The 23,843-nt window shown below is 40.1% G+C and overlaps 1 protein-coding gene across 6 annotated transcripts; it reads right to left on the bottom strand.

The window, feature by feature from the left end:
- On the bottom strand, nucleotides 1-22,492 carry frmpd2 (FERM and PDZ domain containing 2). Of its 6 annotated transcripts, none has more exons than XM_051418483.1 (31): nucleotides 21,492-22,487; nucleotides 18,209-18,333; nucleotides 17,876-18,039; nucleotides 17,654-17,719; nucleotides 17,377-17,556; nucleotides 17,150-17,225; nucleotides 16,231-16,318; nucleotides 15,831-15,987; nucleotides 15,427-15,498; nucleotides 15,047-15,221; nucleotides 14,452-14,587; nucleotides 14,225-14,363; nucleotides 13,399-13,551; nucleotides 13,072-13,257; nucleotides 12,784-12,943; nucleotides 12,459-12,657; nucleotides 11,619-11,719; nucleotides 11,193-11,273; nucleotides 10,709-10,816; nucleotides 10,163-10,279; nucleotides 8,265-8,449; nucleotides 7,985-8,083; nucleotides 7,465-7,555; nucleotides 6,675-6,760; nucleotides 5,461-5,656; nucleotides 4,706-4,726; nucleotides 3,233-3,447; nucleotides 2,010-2,076; nucleotides 1,711-1,897; nucleotides 1,230-1,320; nucleotides 1-186 (listed from the first exon to the last, which is right to left on the bottom strand). In XM_051418483.1, the coding sequence occupies exons 2-29, from the start codon at nucleotides 18,327-18,329 to the stop codon at nucleotides 1,860-1,862; spliced, it is 3,477 nt and encodes a 1,158-aa protein (XP_051274443.1). In that variant the 5' UTR covers nucleotides 18,330-18,333; nucleotides 21,492-22,487; the 3' UTR covers nucleotides 1-186; nucleotides 1,230-1,320; nucleotides 1,711-1,859. The 6 variants fall into 6 exon arrangements, with proteins under 6 accessions (XP_051274443.1, XP_051274444.1, XP_051274445.1 ...); XM_051418484.1 differs by having other exon boundaries at nucleotides 18,209-18,330; XM_051418485.1 differs by lacking the exon at nucleotides 4,706-4,726.
- Between the last annotated feature and the right edge of the window lie 1,351 nt (nucleotides 22,493-23,843).

The following is a 23,843-nucleotide window of genomic DNA, read 5'->3' as shown; positions in this document are numbered from 1 at the left end:
TGAAGACTAAATTCCATTTAATGATAGATAAATGGCATTCACAGTTTGCTTTGTCATTTCAAGATGGAACAACTTCAGCACGTGTGGAGTTTTTCTGTCCTCATCGAAATCGACACCAGTAATTCTTTTACAGTTTATTTAAGTCGCCTTCTTCTTTTGGCGCCAACAAAATGTCTCTTGGATTTCCTGTGGAGGACAAAGAAAATCAGACTATTAGCCTCCCCCTCGTTCCCATTAAATGCTGTTAATTGAGAAGTGAGACTCAGCAGCACTGACAGAGCTTGCTCTACAAAGAGGGTGAGTGCTGTCACTTGTAGTGCTGTGCTGCCATCTTGTGGCCAAGAGATGAACAGGTGGTTTACATGAAATCGAACCATTGTTATAAATAGAGGTTCTTTTACCTGACATTTTGCATTGGCATAACATTAATATGCTTATGTTTGGATAGAAGCCTTGAGAGAGTTTTATGTTATTTAGAATATGGTTAGATTTAGGTTTAGATGAGAGTTTGTTGAGATCATGTAAAAGTTTGGTGTGGTTATAGTAAGAATATATATAGACGGTCTATTTTCTCTGATTGTGTGATTTGTTGTCATGCACCTACAAGGCATAACCTCTTGATGGCACATGAGATATTTGGTTTAGGACAACAGTTTCCATCCACTAAAGTGTGTGTTTTAAAATGAAATACTGTTAAGTCTTCATTCAGGTGTCAGAGATGCAAGAAAATATCCAGAAAAATCAACATAATCAAACCAAAAAAAACACATTTAATTTGCCAGTTTGTTCCCTCTTCGTCTCGTAGCACTCTTCAGACTTGCCATTCTCCATCCATCCTCCAGATGCCCTCAAACTTTACCACCAGTCCCAGTCACATGACTCCTATATCTACTTGCTCACCTGTTACTCATTCCCTAATTAAACCACCCCCAACTGTATTTAAACCACCTTCTCATTGTCCAGGCTGGACTGTGAATATTGCTTCATGTCTTTTTTTTTTCAAGCCACCTAAACCTGAACCAAAATCTGTGCCTGCCTGCCCCCTTTTCCTGCTCCATTCCTGTTTACCTGCAGATTCTAGGCTACTTCTGTTCAGACTTGCTGCCTTTGCTTGTAAGCATGTGTCATCATTTCACCAATTAATCACTGAACTGTTCCTGTCAGCATTTGGGTCTTTTTCTTGCTGCCTCCTACACACCCGACTGTCACCTCATTATCCAGTTACTCACATTTTTATTTAATGAATGCTTCCTCAAATCCTTGCATGTTCAGCCTCCAACCTCTTGGCTCCCGCATTCTCTCACTGTTTCGTCGTTATGCCTGGAATACAGAGACAAAACTTTACTGCTAGTTAGAAGCTGCAAAATTGACTTGAAACATTATGTTAAAACTCAGCGAGCACTGATTCCGATCCAAAAGACTGTACTCTTATCATGTTCTGTCATGTCACACTGAGTTACATTATGTTTTGTCACAACATGTTGTGTAAGAGATCAGGGTGTTACACAATGTCAGATGATGCTACGTTGTTTCATGTTTTCTTTATGTAATATTAGTGCCTGCCTGCAGTGTTCGAAGTGATTGAAAACATCAGTTTATCCCTCTGGACTGTGACAGTAAATAAAACTCCCACTGGCTGGTGATCAAGAAGGTCAGAACATACTGTGTCAAATCACATCACGTCACGTCACACTGTGGAACATCTCTGACCTTTCGGCAGGGTCTGAGTTCATTGATAAGATCAGCTTAATGCACCGATCAGAACACCGATATCGTTCATTCTGTCCTCGGTCTCCATCACCACGTCCTGATTGATCAGGATCCATTGATTCTTCCACTGTATGACACTGTGCTGTCACTCATGTGCCGATAAACTGATCAACGGAAGGAAGGACCCCTGCAGGCAACAAACAGGTGAGGAAATCAGATGACTGCAAATGTGTGTGTGTGTGTGTGTGTGTGTGTGTGTGTGTGTGTGTGTGTGTGTGTGTGTGTGTGTGTGTTGATACCTGGTGCAGGCCGACAGAGAGTCAGTCGAACCTCAGGTGGTGAAGTCTTAAACAGCTTTAGCACCTTCTACAGAAAGAAGAGAGAATGTTTTACAGCGCTATATACAAGTAATGAAGCTTCAGATAGCTGATATCAGTGGTGGAAGAAGTATTCAGACCCTTTACTAAATTAAAAGTACTTAAAGTAATTCAAGTTTTTTTGATGCCTGCAACCGGGTCGGATTTGGTTGAATTCCTTCTGAAATCATTGAAACAGGCTGCTTTTGTCCACAGGGGGCGCTATAATCAATATATAATTAAAGTTCCTTGTAGGGTCTTTAAATTTGTGAGTATTATCAGCAAAATGTGTTTAAAGTATCAAAAGTTAAAGTACTCATTCTGCATAAAAAATGTTCCCTGTCAGTGTTTTACTATTATATATGATGTTTTTGGATTATTAATGTCTATGTTTATGTAGATGTATATGGTTGAGCTACATTTAACTACTTTATATAATGTTGGTATCCTGTGAGCACCATGTATCTTTAAAAAGTTTTCACAAGCTCAAAAAAACTGCCCTTTTTTCAGCTTTGTGACAGTGTTTTTTCTAGCTAATCCAAGAGGGTTTTTAAATCGTTTATTTACCTTAACACTTAATCCTTCCCTTCACAATTAATTTCACATGGTTTTCAATGGACAGGAAGGGTATGAAATATTAATAATATGAAAAGCTGTAAGACAAATGCAGTGGAACCTCTGAAGAAAACTTGCATAAATTGTAAATACTGTTAGTTACATTCTACCTATAGTTGGTGTTCTGTAGCAGATCTTTAAAACTCACAAAAAAAATCAACATTTAGACCATCACATGAGAGAAAAACAACCCACCATTGTTAAAAATAAAAGTTTCCATGCATATATAAATGCAGTTTGGTCAGAATATTAAACCAGTTTACGTTAAAGGCCTGGCATAGAGAATCAGTGCAGTATTGATCTATTATGCAATAATTAGAATCATACAACTGCATCATATCCATCATATTAGTAATCAACGACAATAACTTATTTTAATATATTATATCAACAACAGCATGTTCACTTTAACTCATTTACAGTCACGTGTCAAACTAATATATCATTATGCAAATGAGAAATAATTTTCCATAGTGAATTTAAGTTCACAAGTAAACTTAAGAAAAGTCCATCACATATAAACAAATCATAAACTTGAAGTCTGCACATACTGGATATGACAGCTCCTTGAGTGGCTGGCCATTGATGGCCAGCAGAATGTCTCCCTCCTGGATCCGGCCGCTCTGCTCGGCTGGCTGGCCGGGGAAAAGCTGCTTTATCCGGACAAGGCTGCCAAAGTCCTGAGTGGGCGGATCCAGCTCGCACATTAGGAAGCTGAAGCCAAGGCCGTTGGCACTTCTGGTCAGAGTCACTTCCTGGGTGTTGTCTGAGGGTTTGGAGGTAGGAGGATGGAGGCAGTAATGGGATAATGATGAGGTGAAACACAGTGCAGATGTATGGAGGTTAGGAGTTCGGAGGAAATTGGAAAAAAGGAGGTGGTAGGGAGAGGAAGAAAGAAGGGAAGAGAAAACATAAAGCTGATTATCTTTTTTGTTTGAGAAAATGCATTAGAAGATGTTTATTTTAATCAGTTGTGTCTTGTTCAGATTGAAACTTAAACTGAAAAATGAATAAAATGCAAATAAAAAAGCATAATTAGATATTTGGTGTCTAGTCTCGGACCTCATCACTCCCCACAAGGATGCAACGGGACTGGGGAGCGACAATAACAGGGAAAATGAAACTCAGAGCCTAAAAGTGGATGCTATGGTGGTAGATGGGTGTTCATAAACGGCAGCAGTGGTTGCAAGTGACTGCAGCAGTTTAAGCATTATTTTCAGGATCAAGCAATCCACCAACAAGCATGGCTAAAGGGTGCCATCGAGGGTAGTAAAAGGTGTGTCGGACATGCAGTATGTTTCAGTAAGAAGAAAATGTTATGTGAGCAGAAGACTCGAGGTGTAGGAAGCTTGAAAAGGCCAATACATTTAGTGATTTTTTTGTATACCTTAAAAGCAATAGTTAGACATTTAGGGAAATACACTTATATGGTTTCTTGCTGAAAGTTAGAAAATCAATACATCTCACATATCTCTCTGATAAATACAAGGCCACAGCTGGCAGAGGAAATGGGGAAACAGCTAGCCTTCTCCAAAAGACTGCAACCTGTCATTTTTACACTTAGTTTTTGTATGGATTAAACAAATGATATTATGTGTTAATAAGTTAGCTTTAGAGGTGTTAGTAGATTTTGTTGTACAGAGCCGTGCTAGCTGTTTCCCCCTGTTTTCCGTCTTTGTGCTACACTAAGCTAACAGGCTGCTGGTTGTAGCCATATATTTCGCAGACAGATATGAAAACAAATAAACATACTTCCCAAAATGATTCTCAGACTATTCCTTCAAGTAAACAATATTTTTTGCTACAGTTAGCCTAATTATTATTATTTTTTGCAGTCATTAAAATTAAATTTAAAAACACAAAAGATTGTTTTATAAAGTTTTGTTGTTCTTCTTACAACAACAATTTGTCAACTCATATTATGGTCAGAACAGATTCTCTTGATCACAGAATAATTATTTTATCATCACAGGAAATCAAGGCTTGTTATATATATTTCATGGTCAAGATAAAGAAATCATTACTTGCATGTCCTCTCCAGCCTTCTGTAGACATGATGAAAGCAACAGTAAAAGCAATTATAACACCATTTTGATAGACAAAGGTTGCATTCAGTTATATGAATCAGTGACGAATACAAACAACAAGGCACAGAACGAGCAAAAAAAACAGGTCGGTGAAATGGGTGGGAGGGACATTTTGAAGGTTTATATATCAATCGACATTGGCTATTTTGGCCTCACATGTCTTGTGTGAACGGTTGTCAAAATGATAACCTCTAAAAGGGATGAAACTGCATTGTGTTAAAACATGTGATCTGCCTGCCTGTGCGAGAGGAAGGAGAGGAGATGTGGGATGACAGATATAGAAGGACAGACCGAAGGATAAGGGAGGCCAGGGGTATAAGAAGATGAAGGTCAGGGTCAGCAAGGAAGATCAGGATGAGGAGAAGGGAGTGTGTCAAAGTTCACCTTGAAGCAGCCAGACTAGCCTGGTGGGCTATTAAAGCACACAACAGCTTAGAGTTGTCAGGTTCTCTCACGCAGGTTCTTCCTCAGTAGTGTGAGGTGTTGTGACATAACGTTCTGTCTCTCTGAGGGAACTGCAGATCGATCTATTGGCAAAATTTGTTTCATTATAGAAGTTTGCAAGAGCACAAATGGTCTCTGCAGATATTTCTGAGCAGTTCCCAGAAAGAGATCCTGTGCTTTCTTAGTTTGTTGGGGCACTTATATGTATTTTGTGTTAATTGGTCTAAAGCTAAACTAAGTTCTCCTACCATCAGTGACAAAGCTGTAGTCCCTGGGCCGGTCAGAGATCGTGTTTGGAGGAGTACTGATGGATGAACAGCTGTTGATCTTTTGTGGGCTGTTAGCTGGACTGATGCTCTGATTGGATACACTGCTGCTGGTGTCTGCACTGAGAGAAACCCTGGCTCGGTTCATCAGCTCCCTCTCCACAACCATGGTTACCACCTAGAGGAAGGAAGGGAAGGAAAAGACCAGAATGTGATAAGGAGGAATACAAATAGGAGTTTAAAGTGTAACTGCACCCCTCAATTCTGCTTGCTCCCTTCTTCTCAGCAAATTTAAAAAATGCATCAGAGACCTGCAAAGGAGTCAGTCACAGCAGTGTAGCTGGTAGTCAAAGCTAACCGAGCTAACCAGCCATTAGCAGTCGCTGTCAGACTCTGTGTGTCCATGCTGGAAACAATTTGTGTCCATTGGATCTTTTACAGTCACTTGAAGCACATTCACAGCCCTTTGCAACAGTTTCTGTGTGGTACCTGTGTTGTAGCTAAGCTAACGGCTCACAGAGGCTAACTCTCTGGTATGTGTCTGGGGGTGGACTGTCAGTGTGTGGGATCATCATCAAAGTAAAGACTGCAGTCTGTGGGGCTTTTACAGACATCAAAAGTACAAGTCCGAACCATTGCAGCAAAATACAAAAACACTGGGGGAGGTGGGCCGGATTAGAGGCTATTAACATTCTTTTTCTATACAAATGTTGTAACGTAAAGTAGTCCCAAACAGTCGACTCTATGTCAGCATTGGCCTTGCAAGGTTCAGGGTGATTTAAAACGGTAGATGTCCTGTTGAGCCATTTTTAACCCATGAAATGACATGTCATATGTTCAAGTGTTGTGCCCCTCTTTACAGTTTTAGGTAGAAGAGGGGACCAGAAAATGGGATAAAAGAGGAGAGGAAGCCGAGAGTGGAAGAAGAGAAGGGTGTGAAGAATGGAAATAGATAGTTGCAGGGGACCATTTGGGAATTAGGATTCATCCTCTGGGGACCATTAATATTTGCACGAAATCCATCTTCATATACAGTCAATGGTACCAACAGAACAACAGACTGATATTGTCATCCCTATAGCAATGTTTCTAGCATGGTTAAAACATGGCATCATCAGCATATATAGGTATCATTGGTCTCTAATAGACTTCTCACTCTGACATAATACAACCATCAGTCACATGTCGTCCTTTACCTCCCCAGTTTTACTCAGGCATCCCACAGCCTGCTGGTAAGTAAACCCTTGGAAGCTTATCCCGTCCACCTCCAACACTCTATCACCTGTAATAGAGAGAGATTAAATAATATTTAACTTATGTTGGTTTCTGTTTCTAGCTGCTTGTAATATCATTGTTTCTCTCCTGAAAGCATAAGCTGAATGACTTAATATACACACCCAATTTTCCCATCTTAATAAGTGTTGAATGTCAGTGACACAGTGATAAATAGAGTGTTGTTTGTCCACTTGTGGAGCTGTTATGGCTTGGGGGAAGATGCTCAAAAATAAATCTAAAGTGTTAAATTTAATTATTTGCTTATTTGCAGCAATAAGATAACATAGCATAACTTGTACCCTAGATTGTTTTTCTTCCTGTTTTCCTATTAACAATTTCATCTGAAAACAAGGTGTAATGTGCAAGTCATTATTGCAACTGTATGCTTGTTAGTTTCGACTGTTTTCCTTGAAGGATTTTAATAACATATATACCCTTTTAATTTTAGATGGTGGATAGTCAATAATCCTGCAGTGAGCTCATGCTCAGGGCTATTTCACTATAAGACTCAGAAAGTGCTAAAGGTGGTGAGTCTGCAGAAAATCTGCACGTTTGTAAGAAGGAGCTACCCATAATTCATACTTGTGAGAAATCAATTTTGAATGACTGTAAACAGATCAAACATACCATTACTAAACCAGTTAGGAAACATTGTTCTCCGCAAGTACATAAGGCCTTAGCATTGTTGGATTTGATATTTAGCTGTAATACCTGCATGTAGATGTCCATCTCTCTCAGCAGCCCCTCCTGGAACAAGGCTTCTTATGTAGATTCCTCCATTAGGGAGGTTTGTGTTGCCAGCCTGAATGATTCATGACAAAAACTCGGATTCAGAACACATTTGTGATATATTGAATGGTAGGAGGGAAAACAGTGGGCAAAGAAACTGTTTCATTTTAGGTTGCTGTTTCATTGCTTGTAGCAGCGCAGTTTATTGTGCAGCAGCGATCAGTGTGAGTGAGGTAAAATTGACCAACATCTCTCTCTCTAATCTTGTCAGATGTTAATCAGATTGGGCAGAGCAGACTTTGAGGCCCACTGCTGGAGCTGCTGTATAAATTATCCTCCTTGACTGTTCATTCCTAATGTCAAATTCTGACATTGTAAACAAAATAACTGGAAGAAAACAATATTTTACACACTGTCAACATCAGTCATTGAAAGTACAGTCACATAATATCTAAGCCTGGGGTGACCTCATCTTTTTCAAAATATTTGAGATTTCACTCACAGAGATGCTGAGGCCCAGACTTCCTGATATCTTTCTGAGCTCCACGGTGATCTCCTGCGGCCTCACACAGTTTAGGGGGGGAGACGGAGAGCAGCTGTCCTGAAAGCAACACACACAGCAACAACTGCAGTCATGTCTCTCTGTGTGTCTGACTGCACCTACCCACTGATCCTTGCATCCAGACAGATTATTGACAGTGTAAAAAAGACAACAGATCAGATATGTGCAGTTACATAACAATATGGCCTCAATAAGACCTAAACCATCACCATGATTCTACCTGTGCACTGAGGACTCGTACTTCTCGGGGGACGTGAAGCCTGTTGCCAGTCTTCGGTGTCATCATGACTGACACAGTCTCATCCAAGCTCTCCTGATCTCCTGATCGGCCGTCTGTCATTAGCGTGGTCTGGGACTCGTAATTCCTCATCACAGGAGAGCGTACGGTGTTGGGACTGACGAGGACTGTGGATGATATCAACAGGGTCAGTTAATGTTATATTTAATTGTTGGAAATGTTCATACATGGTAAGAGTAACCAAGGTTTTAAACGAATAGTTCAACATTTTGGGGAGAGAGATAGAGGTTCAAACTCTGACTCTCTTCTTTCCTCTATATAGCTGACAAAATCACCATGTGAGGTGGGTGTGAATGTTGGATCCTCACTTTCAGAAAGGTACAGAAATGGACACTTGAAAAGATGTAGGGGAAGGGTCTTTCCGAAGATATTAAACCATCCAACAAGCACTTCTCACGGAGTCTACTGGCCCCTTAACAAGGTAGAGCCAGCAACCGGTGAGCTTAGATTAGCACAAAGACTGAATGTGGGGGGAACCAGCTAGTTGTTACACCAAGTTTTTGTTCGAATAAAAAAAGAGATAAAACATGACTAACCCTGCTCCCAGCTATAAAATACCCAGCCAGGACATTTTTACCCTAACCACTCACTCCTCATGCCTAAACCTAACCAACCCACAACCAACAAACCAACAAAGGCATCAAATATTACCCAGTCAGAGGAAGAGTAGGGCAGGTCATGACATTGCTACCCTGGGAAAAAAATGTGATTTCCCATCTGAAACCAAAAAAGTTTTGTTTCACACCGTTATAAACATGATTTCTGTTGCGTAACATACGCATGTAACGTACTATTTAAAACCAAATCATGATGTTTTCCTAAACCTAACCAAACTGCTACTGTTTCACAATGTTAACTACGTGTTTAAAGGACACTCACTAAGGGTGTCATATGCCACTCTCATTCTGTACAATAAATACAAAGCAGCAGCCAGTTAGCTTCGCATATAAATAGGTAGCCTGGCTCTGTCCAAATACAAAATCCCCTGACCAGCACTTGTAAAGCACTCATTTATACAATTAGATTTTTGTACTGATATAGAAAATAAGATAAAACATGTTATGTACATGTTTATTTCTTTTATTTATTTGATAGATGTTTTCCCCCTGTTTCCAGTCTTTGTGCTAAGCAAAGCTAACTGCTGCTGGCTGTAGCAGGGGCATCAATCTTCTCATCTATTCCTTAGCATGAATACAAATAAGGGTATTTAAATGTATCTGAAAGACCTGAAGAATACAAATGTTATTTTTGTCCTGATAGCTACAGTACATTATATTGACTGAGATATAATGAAAATCATTGTGATATATGTTGTTTTAGAGTTTAAAATGTAAAGAAATGGCACATGAGAGAACACTCTTACTCTCCTAAGGCTTGGACTTTTCTCAGTTAGACTATAATGTGTTTAACGTAAAATTTTTAGGCTTTATACTGTGTGATGAGAGGTGGAGGCTAGAATGTGTTTACGCCCTTGAGAGCAGAATGAGTCAACGTAAACTGACATTTTGCCCGAAGACAAACTAGTCGGATGGGGATATAAAAATACACTAATATTTTTGACATATTATTACATATAACAATAGAGCGCAAAACAATACACTCAGGGACATGTGCTAAAACCACAGGATAGACAACAAAGGAAAGAAAGGAAAGACGCAAATCTTTTACATGTTAGTAGTTCAGAGCAGGTGCATCAATAGAAAAGGCTTATTACGAAATCACCAACATTACACGCAAACAAAAGAGGGCAAGGGTCAAGGCCACATTATCATTAAACAAACATACATATATACACACACCCACACACACACACAGAGCACCTTTTGGCTGTGAGATAATGAGCTGCACCTCCTCAGGGCTGCTCTGCATGACCTCCGCTGCCTCGCTGAAGGTGACGCCCTCCAGGCTGATGTGGTTCAGAGAGATCAGACGACCGCCTGCAGGCAAAGGTCACAGTGAAATGGTGCTGGTGTCCTATAACAGTGGACTTCACCACCACCTCTGAAGCCATGTGTGACCCCTAATGCCTATAATTGAACCCCAGACACCTCCCACACCCTCTTTGTCCTCCTTTGCACTGTCCTGCCACACATTCTCTGCACCCATTCTCTTAAAACAGAGGAAAATGTTGGATGACTTCAAAAGAAAAACACCTATAGCCAGATTGAATGAACATATACAAGGGTCAAAAGTCTGTACCAAAATGAGGTATCCACCATTTGACAGAACAGAACTCATTAGTGGTGTGTTTAGGAATTCAAATTGGAAAAATTTGAATTGAACTTAAATTGTTGAATTCTAAATGGAAAAGCAAAGCAAACTCCTGTTCCTAAGCATAAAGTACAAATGACCACAAGATTCTCTACCTGGTCGGATGCGTCCATCTTTATCAGCAGGTCCATTAGGCACAATGGAAGCAACAAAGATGCCCAAGTCATAATGTCCCACAGTGTCCTCTCCCACTATCACTATACCTATACAAACACAAACCACAGATATAAGAAGAAGAGACATATTTGTCATATTCCTTTGTGGCTTTCAAAGGACTTAAGATTATGATTTATTAATCACGTCACAGAACTGCTGTCAGGGTGCTTACATGATCTGAAACATTTGTCCCTATCAGGTTTGTTCATGTTCATCATTTTGCTTGGAAAGTTTACTCCATTCACTCAAAGTGACCATGTAGTAGCAAGAGTGCACTAGCACGTAAGGATGACACACTGTAATGGTAGTTTACTGCACGTCTATTGTGCATTGAAGGAAAAGAGCATCCAGTTAACTGAAAATCTAAACAATTCTTCTTCAAACTCTCTGTTGATGCTGTGTATTTAAGTGTGATCAGCTTACCCAGGCCAAGCTTTGGATCTTTCTTTAAAGACACACATATGACTTCTCTCTCTGATGGCGGCCCTAGTTTTGTTGGGGTTTCTGTAAGGCACAAAGATTAACACATAAACCTTAAAAGTGAACTGGTCTGATGCAGCCATCACTGAGAAGATGCATCATTTGTCATGCGTTATGCCACAACTGTCAACACTGAATAATTCATCACATCTGTTAAGAAATAAGGAAGTATGATGGGAAGAAAAGGTTCTGCAGTTGGCAACTTTTCACTGAATTGCAAAGAGGCCTGTTGCAAAAGCACATAGCGCTAACACCATCTCTGTTTAGCTACTTTATCATGGAGCAGCTTGCTGAGTGGTGATCTTGAGGTACAACATCTGTCACGGGCTGGCCGTCAGGTAGGCAAATGAGCAGTAAACTTGGTCCTACCTCTGGCTGCCGGGGAGCCAGAAGGAGCTTCGGATCCGCTCCTCTGAGAGCAGGATGGGGAATGCATTCCAGTGCTGCTGCGCTGACTGCTGGAGCAGGTACTGCAGAATAATCACAGAAAACCAATGTGATAATAGTGATAGAGTGACTGACTCATATTGCACAATCGTGTCCTCTGAGAACAGGAAGTGCTTTTTGGAAAAAGCAGAAGAAGGAGTGGTTGAAATTAGCATGAGCCAAAGGACAGACTTTATCTCACCTCAAGTTTAGGCCACATTGTTTCTTAAAGAGTTCAAGAACAATTCACAAATAGAACAAATGCAACACCAGATGTTGCTGTTCTCTGATGTGCAAACTAGAGATTTGTTGAATGAGATTTGAATGTTTAAAGTGGAAATATGGCTATACAGCTGCGTTTCAACCACCTCAGGGACTAGGAACATTTGGAGGACCAAGGTCTAAATTACATTCCGGGGACATTGTTTTACCCCTAAAAAAGTCCCTGTTTGGAGGGAAGTACTTTCCACAAGTACAGAAACTTTGGGGTTGGGGCTTTCATAAATATTTCTGATTGGTCGAGCACTCGCTGTTAGTTTTTTGTTCACTGTACACATCAACAGATACAGAAGAAAGCATACAACAGATGAACCAACAATGTATTCTGTTGCAAAAATTACATGTAAAAACAGGCGTCACTTTTAAATACAATCACTGGACTGATTTGCCTAATCTTTGCCGGTCTTTAGATGGGAGCTGAAGGACCCTTTTATTTCCTTGAAAGGTTGTTCCTGAGACAAAAACGTCCAGGTACTTAAGGTGGAAGCCTAATGATGATTGTACCTCTGCTCATTGAGGCTCTGGCGCTGCAGTTTAATACGGGTCTCGATCCTGGCTGCGACATCATCGCAGAGCTTGTTCAGGGACTCATCCTGAGGCGTTGTCAGACCGCTGTCATCCTGTGGCGTCTCTGAACAGGAGTAGGACTTGTGGCGGCTGCTCTGAGCCCGACACACTGCAGCATACTGCACGATGTTCTCCTCTGGAGGTAAACACAAAGAAACACAGAGGAGTCACCAAACAGCGGTATGGGTTTTAGTTTTGTCTTTTCACTTATGTCTTCTTCTGAGGTCCACAGAAAAATGGCAACTCTGTAGCGGTAACTGACCTGAGACCAGGCTGTGGGTGAGCTGGCGAGAGGTCATCTCATTGTTGAACTTGTGCTGGGCCGAGCAGAGGTTACACAGATATTTGGCAATCTTGGATCTCTCTGTGATGAAGGTGTACTTCTTCTTGCTGCCCCGGCTCTCGACTACAAATTTACGCCTCTGCAGGAACACAAGGCAAATGTTTATTAGGGCACAGCACACACAGATACACAAGAGTTGTCACTACCAACCAATTTGAATTTCACATAGCAAAAGGATTTAAATGATAAAACCATCACTCCGCTCACAGTAGAGGAGATTGTTGCTGTCTCCCTCCAGTAAAAATTCTGACTGGTAGATCTGCCGCCGTCTTTAATCTCGTAGACGATGACTCCTTTGGCACAAACCCCGAGGATGATCTCTCCTTCTAGAGGCTTTTTCTCACGCATCACACGGTGGAACAGCACGCCGTATTCAGGCAACTGCTGACACACCTAAAGGCACAGAGAGTGATTTCTTCATAAGATTCTGACAGAAGTAAAAAGTGCTACAGGTGTTGACTTGAATCTTCAAATAAAAGCCTAATGCACACCACTAGCTATTATTTTTTATGATAACATTTTTACTTTTGCTACCTTGAGGAACTCAAGCTCTGATTCGTCAGCAAGCATCTGAGCGTTGTTGGTGTGAAGTCGCAGCAGCTCCCCCTGAATGTAAGGCAAGGCACGTTTCTCCATCACACTCTTGGAGACGTACTGGTCAGGGCGGTAGTAGTTCCTACCATACACCTAAACACAAAACAGCAAAACTTTAGATTTTCCCCAGAAACTCAATTATACATACTGGAGTATTTTTTTAAGGCGCAAAATGTATCATTTTAAAGGAGATTAATTTTAGTCTTAAGAAAGAAAACAAATGCAGAAAAGGACAAAGCAACTGGTTTTATGGGAACTTTAGCCTTATGGGAAAAACGTGCATCAAAACCTCAGCAACCATCTGTGTAAATGTGCAACCCTAACCCTAACCACTGTCCTATTCCCCAGTATAAACATGTGGCAACTCTTTTATCATATACACTCTGTAGATTGGCACTTCCTGGCTACTGTACTTATGATGTGCTCGGAATATACAACGGCCGATCGATTGACACGCATCAAATGACTATGGTCCATGCCTGATGCATTTTGGTGAAACTGCGGGATCAGATAGAGGCCAGCACTTGTGTCCCTTTTGGTCTCATTGCTTTCCAGTGATTATTTTATACCATATACCAATGCTATGACACTTAAACTGACTGTAAATAATATATCAGTGTTTAAAATGCTGTATTTGGTACATTTAAATCAGTTTTTAGTTGAATTAAGTTGACTGTAGACACTGATTTTGACAAAGTTATTAGAACAAGTCATTTCTGAGAGAGCTTCTTTGAGTTTACATGTTTTAAAATTCATTGTGTACAACCTCAGGCATGCAGTCTCCACACTCCGTCTGTAGGGCCAGACCTCCCAGGTACAGAGCCGTCTCCTCATGGCAGGACAGCCTGTCCTCCAAAAGGTCTCTCCTGAGCTGGAGGTAATACTGGTGGCGGGTCTGTTTGTGCCTGATAGAGAAGGTGGTACACAATTAAATGATTCTACCCAACTTTACAAGACACATTTTGTGTTGTTGGTGTTAACTCAAGTACTTACAAAAGAAGAGAAATGTCAGTGACAAAGAATTTGACCCTGAAGAAAAGGACAAAGGTGGTTGTAGGCACTTTCTTCCAGCTATCTGGAGCAACTTTGGAAATCTTGGTATCGTTGTCCACAAAGAAGAATTCATTATCTGACCAAAGCGAAGAACAGAGAGAAACCGTGAGTATACCTTAATAACGTATGAATTATAATCTACCTACACCAACAAGTTGTTGACCTTCCTTTGTGGTCGTTTAACCATTTTTGGTGTTTTTTTCTGGTAGTTTTTCTCAGAAATGTACTGTAAACATGTGGAACTGAAGGCACCCATTACCTCATATATGATACCTTATGTATGAAACTTGAGTTTTATACTTTTTATATTCTCACCCATAAGAAAATCCAATCAGTTCTCTAGGAAAAGGAGTGAACGTTGCATTGTCAGGCTTTTGGTGTCTATGTATATATCTCCTGAATAAATTACCTCTCTTGGTCAATTATTATTATTTACTCATCCCTATTATAATTACTGACAGTTTTAACCTCATCTTCATTCTCACTGGTTACACATCAATCACTCACTCGCTCGCTATTTTTTCAACCTCTTTACCGTCAATATAGGCAAGGCCAAAGTAGAAATGTTCCATCAGGTTGGAGTGAGCCACGATCATATCAAAGACGTCTCCTCCTCTGGATTTCAACTCACACTTGACCATGATGCTCTGACCGTTTGGCATTACTACACTCAGCTCTCTCTGAGTGGTTGGAGATTTCCCTTTCTTTGACTGTGAGAGGGAGAAGATTTAGGAACAGAATTAAATTAACAAAAAAAAAAAGGAAAATAAATAACTAGCTGTTCTGGCTTAGAAATTGGTTTCTGAATGTGTTTAGGGTGAGACAAAGGGTGTAGGGTGTGCAGACAGTGTAAATGGTTATAAAGTTCAAGACCTTCAAGAGTCAGAGAACAATGACTAAACTTCTTCTACTCACCACAATGGATCCAGGCAGCTCCAAGACAACCAGCGGCTCATCTAACATCCTAATAAACTCAGGACCCATATCCTGCAACAGAGGATGAGGCAAAATAAATATCAACTACCCCATTTATGGAAGCTGAGACCGGCCATGCTTGCACTGATTTTTTTTAATGCCGTTATTTCGAGAAAACAAGTTAATTATTTTATTTTTTTATCTTAAGATAATGATGATCAACCCACCATGACAAGAAAACAAAAGGTGTTTGCTTGTGATAAAATCAGTTTTCAAAATAAAACAAAAAACGATACACGTACACAGCCATTCTTGCCTTCCCCTTACGAAGTTTTTAATGAAACGTCATATAAGTTGATATTATATTATCATTTTAAATAACAAGATATAATAATTTAGCTCACCTTCATTTTCTTGTCACTCAGACTCATTGCGGACTCGAACTGTGGGATGGATCTTGAGTTGGCGTTTCGATTGCCATCTATGTACGGACTGCAGGGGTTGCGGTTCAGCTGCTGCCAGCTGCCGTAACTCTCCCTGTGTCGACCTCCTGAGGGAATCCTAGAAAAAATTAGTTTTCCATTCTCAGTGTGACAGGAAGCAAGATCTATCACTAGTGACACACCGGCTTAAAGAAACACATCACACGTTTCATGCCGGATGTTTCCTCTAGGGCTTTTGTCTTCAGAGCACTGTCTTTTTATGTCTGCTTTTGTCGTTGTTTTTTTTAGTAACTTATCAAACTTTACTTGGTTTGGTTTATGACCATGTATATTGTAAGGTGTGGTAAAATAAACTTCATACCCTGTAGGCTCGCATGGATTAGATGCTCCAGAGAACGTTCTAGAAATCTTCTTCTTCAGCGCCCATGTTGAGTTGCTAAAAGAGCCTCCTGAAAAACAAATTGGTATGATTTCATGTTCACATGCTAATATTCAGCTCTCACATTTGGCAAGGTGAAACTGTCTAAAAGCAGTGGTTTGACATTTTGGAAAATACATTTATTCTCTTTCTTGCTGAGAGTTAGATGAGAAGATGTATTGATACCACTCTCATGTCTGTTCATCAAATAGGAAGATACTGCCAGCAGCCGTTAGCTTAGCTCAGCACAATGACTGCAAACGGGGAAACAGATGGCTCCGTTCAAAGGTGAAGAAATTATGGCTCACAAAATATTATACAATTTTTAAAATCAGTACAAACATTTAAACGTGTAAATTAGTGAGCTTTACAGGAGCTGGTAGTTGGCTTTTGTAAGCTATAGACAGAGCCGGGCTAGCTGTTTCCCTGCCTTCAAGTCTTGGTTTATGCCATACAGCCAGTAGGTGGTTAGCTTAGCACAAAGACTGAAACCAGGGGAAGACAGGTTAGATCTGCCTATAAGAACATCTGAAGCTACTATAATTTACAATATAACTACAATATTTTATCAAATATTGAACACAGCCTTTTTCCTGTCTTTATGTTAAGCTAAGCTAATGAGTTGCTTGTGGTAGCTTCAAATTTAGCATACAGACGAGACATGAGAGTTGTATCGATCTCCTCGTCGAACCCTCAGCAAGAAAGTGAATGACATTTTCCTAAATGACAAACTACTGTTTTAAAGTCCAACTGAAATCATTGTCAAATTTTTTATGTGTTGATGTGTATGCTGCAGCAGACAAAACATGCAATTCCCTTTCAATTGGACTTTAAATCTGTCAAAAGGGATCATTTTACTTACTGTGTAATCTATCCCTGACCATTTGACTGCGGTCTGTTAGCTGGGATCCATTTTCAGCCATGGACACATGATCAACCTGCAAAGACATCACTGTCCAGCTCAAGGAAACAGTCAGAGAGTTGGTGCTATCAGTAAGCACAACAACAAAAGGAACTCAACTAAAACTATTCACAACCAAACCATGACCTCACCTGACAAGCTAAAAACCAAACCAGTCAAACACTCACTGAGTTTCTGTAGACATCTTCCACCAGCTGCCTGACGAGCTGTTCGGCAGGAGGCATCATCGAGGCCTTGTGGTGAAGCTCGCAGGACTCCAGCACCGGCAGCAGATTGGTTCGTCTAACCACCATGTCCTCGCACATGCTCAGCAGCAAACCCTCCAGCTCTGCACTCAGCTGGACCGGCTGGGAGGAAACAGGTGTTACACAAAGTGGATGATGCTCAAGTACTAAGAATATGGAAGATTGCGTTTCGGCAAGAGCTAGAAGAGGAGGGAAGTACCTGGTTTTGAGGTAGATGATAATCAACGCACCAATAAAGAGTCATCCCCAGTGAGTACACAACCATCTGAGGACACAAGAACGAGGAAATGATTCAGACATTCATTTCTGCCCTTTTAAAACACTTTCTCTCACTTGTGTGCTCTTAAAACAAAGCAATTTCTCCATGTAAGCCCTTATATTATGACCCCCGGGTTTAAAACCACTCGTCTACTTGTACAACCTTTTCAGCGGCTGTCCTGGTGGAGGCAGCGTGACCCTGCTGGACCTCAGGAGCTGTGAAGGAGGCCACGTCTTCGTATCTGGCACAGCTTTTAAAGGCCAGACTCCCATTGGCTGACAGTAGCACCGAGCCTGGGCTCAGCACACTGCACATGTTGCCTGAACCTAAACAGAGAGCGGGAACTGAAACTGGTGACATTTACCAACTCGAAGGGTTTGATCACGTTCTCTTGTGTTATTTATTGTTTCAAAATGAGGAAACTCTGCCTGAGGAAAGAGCCCTGCACCCAGATAACAGGTGGAATATGGAGGATATTGGAGCTGAAGTGGTTACCTTTTCTGGAAATGTCCAGTAAGGCCTCAGTGGTGGCAAGCAGCAGACACCAGACCTCATCCTCATCCAGTGGTGAACCCCGGGCTTCCAGCACCTCTGCCAGGGTCACAAATGTACCCATCCTGCTGGGATACACACACACAACATACACACACACTCAAGCCACAGACTGAAAGAGTGTACTGCTGAATTATGCATGAGAAAACGGTTATGTGCTCCTGTACTGTACATTTGTTGCAGTGTCAGAAGTCGATATTTAAATGGAAGCATTAAGCATCTGAGAGGTTTTGAGTCAATAAACATTTAAAGTCTCCTCAGAAATATGTTTTTTTCTTGTTCGTACAGTTGGATGTTTGAGCGTCGCTGTGCAGAATGATGTATGTGCGGAGTTTGACACTAGAAGGATGTTTTCACATTCATCTGCTGAAAGTGGAAAGTTTCTCTGAGCTCACTGAAAATCAGATTTTAAGGGGCGGGGCCTACGAGCATGATTTGTGACATCATAAATAGTCTAGAAGTCAAATCTGGTTTAGTATGCAACTTATACAAGTGTGATATAAAAACCTGAAGCCACAAGTGCCCAAACACTGAGAACGGACTTTACAGTGAAGTAGGAGACATCTTAAGAAATGAACACATTTTGCATATTCATAGATTATGTAATTATTAATGAGGTAGATTTTAATGTGGAAATTATACTTTTTTGTGGAAAAAATCTGACACACATTATGGTCCCAAGCAGACTATTTGTATATATGTCTTAACATGTAGAATGTTAGAATAAATATTTGCTTTTAGGCAAGGTGTTCTAGAAAAAAGACACTAGTTGGAAGACATATGTAATCTAACTTTTTTTGTGGCATAGAGATAATAAATTAGAAAGGCATGAGGAGAGAAAATACTACATAATGGCAGCTCCAGAACAACCCCCCCCCCATCTTAGAATTTGAGGCACAATTTTTGACACAAAAATCTACGACAATGTGGTAAAGTACAGGAGTTGTGGCAAGTGGAAACAAACAGGATGAAAGACCTCGTGGACTAGAATCCCACCTAGAAGTACGTCACAAACAATGAACGTTGAGGGGTCAGAGGTCGGAGTTTGAGACGGACAAGCTCAGGGTTAAGTGGAATTAGATCTAATTGAAAACACAAATCCAACACGTCTGTTTATTGCTTTCATACTTTTCCTATCAAAATAAAGTGGTTTCCACTGACCACATCACATAAAAACGTGCAGTATGTCGCAACAGCTTAATGACAAACCGCCAAAGCTGCAGTTTTAGTTTTCCAAAGCTTGAGAAATATTAAACAAAATACATTTGTATGTTTTTGTTTGTTAAATTTGATTTTTTCAATATACTGTATTATCTTGTACCAATTCAGTCTGTACATTTGAGCCTGGTGTTGAGCAGTTTTAAAGCACTTATGTGCTTACGTCGAAGGATTTCTGAAATGGTAAATTACCTTGAGAAGCTTCTGGTAATTGAAAATATCCGGTATACTTATGACAACACATTGCTAAGGGGAGACCAAGCACAAAGCATACGCATTATACATTTCATCTTATGAATTAGAAGAGAACAACTGAGGAGAAAAACATGTTCTTATAGTTACCATTGAATATCTTACTATAGTATTTTTTTATTTGTACTCTTAGATACTACATAAATCAGTTTGAAGAGCACTGTGACATCAGTCATTTAACAAGGAAACAACATAAGGTTGTTATGAATCTTATGTAGGATTTATTAAGAGAAGCTCTTAAGAAGAACTCTTGAGCCCATTGCCATATCCATTACAGCTGATCCAGGGCATTTGGGGAGGGTGCACATAAATGAATGCTGTGAGGACATTGTAGCACCTCGCTGATCCTTGTAATTCTCTGCAAGTACTCATTAAAATAGAGGACATTTTTAATAGCTAGATTGCACCTTAACTTGGCAGGTCAGGAGCACGTAGAGTCTGCAGGCTGTACCGCAGTAATGGTGACATTATGTGTAGGATCGCGCTATTGCACAAAACAGGAAAAAGAGCAAACTGAGCTAACTCTTCCATAAAGGTGGATGGAAGATGGTGGACAAAATGTAGACCCGACACATCTTTTCTCTCCAGGAATGACAGAGAGAAAACTTTTGTCTGGAGATATTTTTGCCATTGTGGTATTAATTAGTTACGACTAACAACGCCACTGGCATGAGATAATGGCTACAGTGAATAACCAGATTAACATAACACTCTGGGGTATTAACATGGTTCCCAGTAACTTGAGTTTTTCATTATTTGTTTGACAATGAGATTAACGACCGGATGTTGGTGTGGTAGCTTCCAGGAAGCATTTTACCATAATCATCTTATTCCGTCTCATATTAGATCATACGAGGAGGAAAACAGAGATCGTTGTTTATTGTTTTCCACCTTGATGTACTATTCTAACTGCTGCTGGAGGCATTTGTGCAGCACTTTGCATCCATTTCACTCTGTGACCTTTCTGACACACAAACAGAATTAAAACAGTGACAGAAAGCAGACATGCTTACATGTCAGGTGACATGATAGATTTCCACGTTACGCAGGTCTGTTAATCAGGTTATGTGTACTCTGATTCAATTCAACCAAGGTAACCTGAGCAGAGGTGTTGCACGGTGGCCGCAACAATCAGTACAGGCCTTTTTTCACAGCGGACATTTTGAGTTGTCATAGCAGGAAAAGCTCAGGTTGCTTTGTTCTGTTTAACGTCCCAGTAAGTCAGTGCAGTGCAGTGAGCCAGCATGTGCAATACCAGGACCCTGAGACTGAAGCAGCTAAATGGAATTTGGCCATTCATTTAATAATTTACAACTGTATTTTTTCTACAGGGACATCATTATCATTATTTTTATGCTTTTTTTCAAAATCACATATGTTCATGGAAATACTAGTAATTATACCAAAGTATAACAGTTAATTTGATAATAATGAAACAGCCTTTCACATTATAAAAACTGATTTATCCAGAGGAACCTGCTCGAGCACACAGGCTCCTTTTCAGCAACATCCTACTTCCAACTTCCTCCGTGTGAGTTGGAGTAAACGGTTTGTCGCTTTGCACAGGGGCACCTTTAGTCTCGTTCACTTTTACATTGTCGAGCCCAGGTAGAAATGGTGTTGTTACAGCAGCAGCATATATAAAGAATCCTGTCGCTCATGATCCAGACAGCGACACACAGGCCTACAGGTGGTTTCTGACTAACATTGAGACTAAAACCATTATAACCTGGTTTTGACACATTATGTGGCCTACCTTATTTCATCCAGTATCTGAAGAGATTCTTCTTAAGTTCCTTCAGACATCCACCACTCTGAACCTAATCCTCCTTCCTCTTATGCATCCCCTGCTGCCATTCCACCCACCTCTCCCTCGTCCGAGCGCTGCACACCCTCATCTCCTCTTGACAACTCAATTGTCTCCACAGAAAGGACACATCAACTCCATAACATAATTTGCTCTGCGCTCACAACTAATGACGTCTTGTTTCTGCGTTTTCCCTCATTTTCAACTATTTTTAGACTAGGTAGCATAAGAACATAATTGGATTTGCAGGGCAAGCTAACGGCAGATGGGGCAGCAAAGGACCAATCCATTGCAGGCGGCACTGTGTTAATCTGATGTTTCAACCACAAGTGACACATTAATTGTCCCACTTTCTATTAGTTTACGAGATTACATAGACTGACACACAGTTGATTGGCCAGTGCACATGGCCTTGGTGAGTAACCAGATGTCATGGAACATACAGGTTTTTATTAGGTTATACATCCTTCCACTTGGCCTGCTGCTTGAAAAAGCATTCAGAATGTTACTTCATTAAGGTGAGAAAGAACATGATGAGAAATACAAAAATAATTGATCAAAGTAAAATTAAAAAATACCATATTAAATTAAAATATATTACATATTTTAGGACTCATTTATCACTATTTACTGAATATAGTTTGTGTACTTATTTGTTTGTTTTTAGTAGCATAAAGACAACTATAACTTGTATTTTATTATACAACAATGTGTTGTAAAATGACTAATAAAATAACCATGTAACCATGTAAATGTGACATGTGATCAAGCACTAATGGTAAATGTACTATTCTGGAGAATGTATGATGTTATGTAACATATAACATATAGGTCAAATAGGTGAGTACAACTAGGTCATACATCTATGTAAAATATGAAAAAATATACAAAAAAACAAGTACAATTGTCAGATGAAAAAGTGACCTTTGACCCTTGAAATGTAATGGAGGGTCCTCGAATATTACCGTATGACAGTCTTAAGGGGTGCTGTTCCTGCTTTTTTTTTTTTTTACTGTTTAGTGTGTAAACTATGTGCTAATTATTTGCAATTTAAATGTGTATTCATGCCACCACATCATCAGAGAGGACTTGTAACTGAGTCAGGGTCTATGTCTCTGCCCTTTGCAGCCAAAGGAATGAAGCACCATAATTAACACACTGACCTGGGGAAGATATGTCAAGGTGATGGCTTCGTGTGACCGCCTGACACTGACATAAGCTTTCTTAAGTGTCAAATTTGACACCTGTGATAATAGTTAAACAAGCAAACTCTGGTATGCTTCTGTGGTTACTGAATACTCAAAAACACAAAACTATCAGCAGGACAGCGTTGATTACATGACTAAAGTAAAAGTCCGGCGTCCTTTAACAACCCATTTGATAAGCTTTTCAAATGTTTTTTAAAGTAAAATCTTAATCTAGGAAAACTATAGCTGTCAGATAAATGTAGTGCCCCAGAATACAGTATAAAGTACCATCAAATAGAAATCCTCAAGTACCTCTATTGCCTAATTGTAATGAGTGAATGTGCCTAGTTACTCTCCACCACTGTGAAAATTCAGGAGCCCTACATTTAAAGTTAAATCACAATATTAACAAGTCTTATATATTTTAAGTGGTCCAGATGCTTTAGATAAGATAATCATGAATAAAGGCCAGCACGGACACAACTGTTTTGATTTATGTGTACATTTATGTCTTCTGACATGAATAAAGTTGGCTGATTTCACTAACAGTTCTTATGTTTTGTGCTCCTTTAAGAACAGTGTCTGTGCTGATCATTGTGTTTGAAATATGGCAACCCTTGATGATTATTGTAGCTGACATTGCAGTGCAAAAATGTTGCTAATCTACACTCAGTTTCCAGTTTATAAGGTAAAACTACTGCAGTCTAATACAACAGCCCTGCAATAAATACCCGCATGGGTTGTACTGTTTTTGTTTTAGTGAGGTGTTGATTCAATTTTATGGTCATTTCGGCAACTAAAATGATTGTGCTGTTGAACTATGCCACATTATACTGCGAGACGTTTTCTCGTGTTGTCCACCCCATGTATATCAATCAGGGTAGACCAAATATTAGAAACACCTCTCAGAATAATGCAACACAATTCAGCTGCATTTCAAACAAGAGCCTCTAAAATGTCCATAAAGTTGAAATCAACACCTCTCCGAAACCATTTCAACCAAAACTGAATGTTTAAAACCTTCATGGCGGTAGAATTTACCGCTCGATTGTTGTACTAAAGTGCATTTTTGCCAACAGTAATGTTTAAATCTAGCAAGTGAGTGTCCATGCAC

This window comes from Dicentrarchus labrax, unplaced genomic scaffold (genome assembly GCF_905237075.1).
Source record: "Dicentrarchus labrax unplaced genomic scaffold, dlabrax2021, whole genome shotgun sequence".
NCBI lineage: Eukaryota > Metazoa > Chordata > Actinopteri > Moronidae > Dicentrarchus > Dicentrarchus labrax.
Note: the sequence above shows the minus strand (reverse complement) of the source record. Positions and strands in the feature narration are given on the sequence as shown.